Source organism: Podarcis raffonei, chromosome 4, assembly GCF_027172205.1.
Source record: "Podarcis raffonei isolate rPodRaf1 chromosome 4, rPodRaf1.pri, whole genome shotgun sequence".
In the NCBI taxonomy this organism is placed as follows: Eukaryota; Metazoa; Chordata; class Lepidosauria; order Squamata; family Lacertidae; genus Podarcis; species Podarcis raffonei.
The window spans coordinates 13,268,171-13,271,758 of NC_070605.1; the positions used below are offsets into that span (position 1 = coordinate 13,268,171).

The 3,588-nt window shown below is 47.1% G+C and overlaps 1 protein-coding gene across 1 annotated transcript; it reads right to left on the bottom strand.

The window, feature by feature from the left end:
- Positions 1-619: 619 nt before the first annotated feature.
- Positions 620-1,525, bottom strand: LOC128412320 (taste receptor type 2 member 40-like). Its single transcript, XM_053385226.1, has one exon. It carries the CDS (start codon positions 1,523-1,525, stop codon positions 620-622), a length of 906 nt encoding a protein of 301 aa, XP_053241201.1.
- Positions 1,526-3,588: the final 2,063 nt, after the last annotated feature.

The window sequence follows — 3,588 nt, forward strand, 5'->3', positions numbered from 1 at the left end:
TAAATAGGTGCCGCTCTGGCGGGAAGGTAAACGGCGCTTCCGTGTGCTGCTCTGGTTGTCCAGAAGAGGCTTAGTCATGCTGGCCACATGACCTGGAAGCTGTATGCCGGCTCCCTCAGCCAATAAAGCAAGATGAGCGCCGCAACCCCAGAGTCTGCCACGACTGGACCTTATGGTCAGGGATCCCTTTACCTTTACCTAAAAAGCCCTCTATCCAAAGCATCCCTTATTGGCCAATCTTGCTTTTGGGGGGAAATGAACCTGCTTTAAAAAAATGTGAATGAGAACCAATGTGGTGTAGCAGTTGGAGTGTCAGACTAGGACCTGGGAGACCAGGGTTCAAATTCCCCACTCAGCCATGAAGCTCACTAGGTAACTGAGGGCCAGTCACTGCCTCTGAGCCTAACCTAACTCACAGGTTGCTATGAAGATAAAACTGGAGACACCACCTTGAGCTTGTGGGAGAACAGGTGGGATATAAATGCAAAAGAAAAGGAAAAATAAAAAACTATACGACTGCACATTTGTAGGCACACTTAAAAAGAAGCAGTTTTCCTTCCTCAAATTCTTTTTGGCCCCAGTTCCCACCAAAGCAACTGATTCTGTCTTTAGGAATCACCTAACAGCATTTCATGTAAAATAGCATGTTTTTGAGTGCCAGCTTCAGCCTAACATTCAGGAGAATCAAAAGAATGGAATGGATCGAAGGACACACAGCAATCACCAGTGAACAGATATAATCTTTCCATCTGCTCCTCGCTTGGCAGGAAGGCATTCCCACAAGCATCTCGGCCACAAAGCTGCAGATGTAGAGCATCAGGAAAGAGATCAGAGATTTAATGGCGGTGATGTGAGCGTCAGTCCTCAGGTCCTTGTTGTCCGCCGCACCGTGCCTCATCTCCTTGGTGTGTCTCCACAGAGATGCAATGAGCAAGGTGGATGATGCTACAAAGAACAGAAGCGGGATGACTCCCCATGTCAGGAACATGATGAAACCCTTGACGTAAGAGATGGTCCCGACGGGGCTGTCAAAGGTGGCGTTTCTCAGAAAGCTCCTGGTTGAGTTGCAGAGGTGGCCACTATAATCCATCCAGATGAAAGGGAGGGAAGAGATCAAAGAGACCAGCACCGAACCCAGCAGAATCTGCGGAACCATCCTGACGATTCTCAGCTTGATTATCAGAAAGTACCGCTGGGTGAAAGTGCTGATCTTGGCACAGTAGAACATGCTGAGACACGCAGCAAACCAGAGGCAAGCTGTGCTGGCCAAAACCAGGAGGACATAGTGGACTCTGATCACTTCCCACTGGTACATCTTCGGTAAGAGGGCAGAGTGCAGGATGGTTCCCTGGAGAAGAAGCCGAGATGAACAGAGGCAGACCAGGATCACGTCGCAAGTGGGCAGCTTTTTCCTTTTCGCCCAGTCTGTGTAGCCAACGGCCACAATGAATGCACTGGCAGCCATGCCCACAGCGCCCTGGCTCACAATTATGACTTGGAAGGTTTTATGAACAGAATCTGACATCCTTGCACTCACCCTTGCCTGTGCTTCTTGCCTTGGTGACGTATCCACAGACAATCCGCAATTTGGACAATCCTGTCAAGGATCTTCAGAGGTAGCATGTAGCTCTGATCATGTTCAGAAACAGTAGACAGGGCAATGTGAAGTATTGGTATTACCTGGTTCCATCAGTCCTACAGCCTTCCATTCTTTTGGGATCCAGCCAGAGCACACAAAAATTCTCATTCTCCTGGTCCAGGAAGTCGCCTGAAATCTATACTGTGTGTTTTATTCTGGTGTTGTTTCAGGGCATGCAAATGATTGGTGTGATTTCCAATTTGGCTTTAATCCTAGCCTTTCTCCTGAACATACATTTGCAAGATGCATCTGCTCAAACACATCTCTTGTTACTTTCACCCCTCCCTGCTGTCCGTTCTCTTCCTATAATCATACTTTAGATTCTAAGATCTTCAGGGCTACAAACTATGTGTGTGTTTTTTTCTTATGCTATAAAATAGGAAGGGTTGAGAATACTCCTCCTTCATGATCCCATTTGCAGCCCATCGAAAATTGGTATGTGTGTGTTGGGCTGTTTTCAGTGTCAGTGGGTGTATGATTATAGGGAGGAAACTTATCAGAGGAACTCCTTTGGGCTGGTGACTGAAATATCCCCCCCCACCGGTGCTCTGTTCCTTGGGGGGCATCCTTTCTTTACCCTGACCAACTTTTCCTCCAAAATATCATTTGGGCCATTGGGGGATGAGGAGATATGGTGAACCCATCAGAGATGCAAGAAAAATCTGGTAAATTTCAGGCCCTCCTCCCTTCCCTCCAAAGATATTTGCAGTTCTTGAAAGGGAAGAGGGAGTTTTGTACCCTCCTGCCCGTGCAAAATAAAATAAAATAAACCAGCCCATATGTTCAAAAATTTGGCCAGACCTACTGGTGGAGATAAAATTGAGCGCTGATGTTACTGCGGGGGCTGCTTTGACCCAGGGAACCAGGCAGAGGGCCTTCTCAGTAGTGGCACCCACCCTGTGGAACACCCTCCCATCAGATGTCAAAGAGATAAACAACTACCTGACATTTAGAAGACATCTGAAGGCAGCCCTGTTCAGGGAAGTTTTTAATGTGTGATGTTTTAATGTATTTTTAATATTTGTTGGAAGCCGCCCAGAGTGGCTGGGGTACAAATAATATATTATTATTATTATTATTATTATTATTATTATTATTATTATGCTCACTGGAAGGACAGATCGTGAAACTGAGGCTCCAATACTTCGGCCACCTCATGAGAAGATTCCCTGGAAAAGACCCTGATGCTGGGAAAGATGAAGGGCACAAGGAGAAGGGGACAACAGAGGATGAGATGGTTGGACCATGTTCTTGAAGCTACCAGCATGAGTTTGACCAAACTGCGGGAGGCAGTGGAAGACAGGAGTGCCTGGCGTGCTCTGGTCCATGGGGTCTCGAAGAGTCAGACATGACTAAACGACTAAACAACAACAATCATCATCATCATCATCATCATCATCATCATCATCATCTGCCTGCCAGAAGGGACTATGTAGGCCAGAGGTGGCCAAACTTGGCCCTCCAGCCGTTTTGGGACTACAGTTCCCATCATCCCTGACCACTGGTCCTGTTAGCTAGGGATGATGGGGATTGTAGTCCAAAAATAGCTGGAGGGCCAAGTTTGGCCACCACTGATGTAGGCAAACAGGCATGATGTTTGTGCTATACCTCTGAACACCAGTTGATAGAAATCGGAAGTTGTGAGGGTGCTGTTGCACTCAGAACATAAGAAAAGCCCTACTAGATCAGGCCAAAGGTGTGTCAGGTCTGGACGGCTGCCGACTACAACCCGGACAGTGACACATGTTGGGTGGGTTTTGAGTTCCTTGCAGATCCTTGGATTTAATGGAAGTTGTGGCCTCAACTCCATTAATGTCTCATGCATTCATTCCCTGGGGAAAGCAAGACTGGCAAAAGTCAAGAGGATGACGAGAGAGAGAATGGAGTGAGGAGAGTCATTCATGGCATATAAGGGAGGAGAACAAGTACTTTTCACACAGAGCACAATT

What these genes read in the sequence shown, in the direction of transcription:
- LOC128412320 (XM_053385226.1), bottom strand. Translation starts at nt 1,525, where the DNA reads ATGTCAGATTCTGTTCATAAAACCTTCCAAGTCATAATTGTGAGCCAG.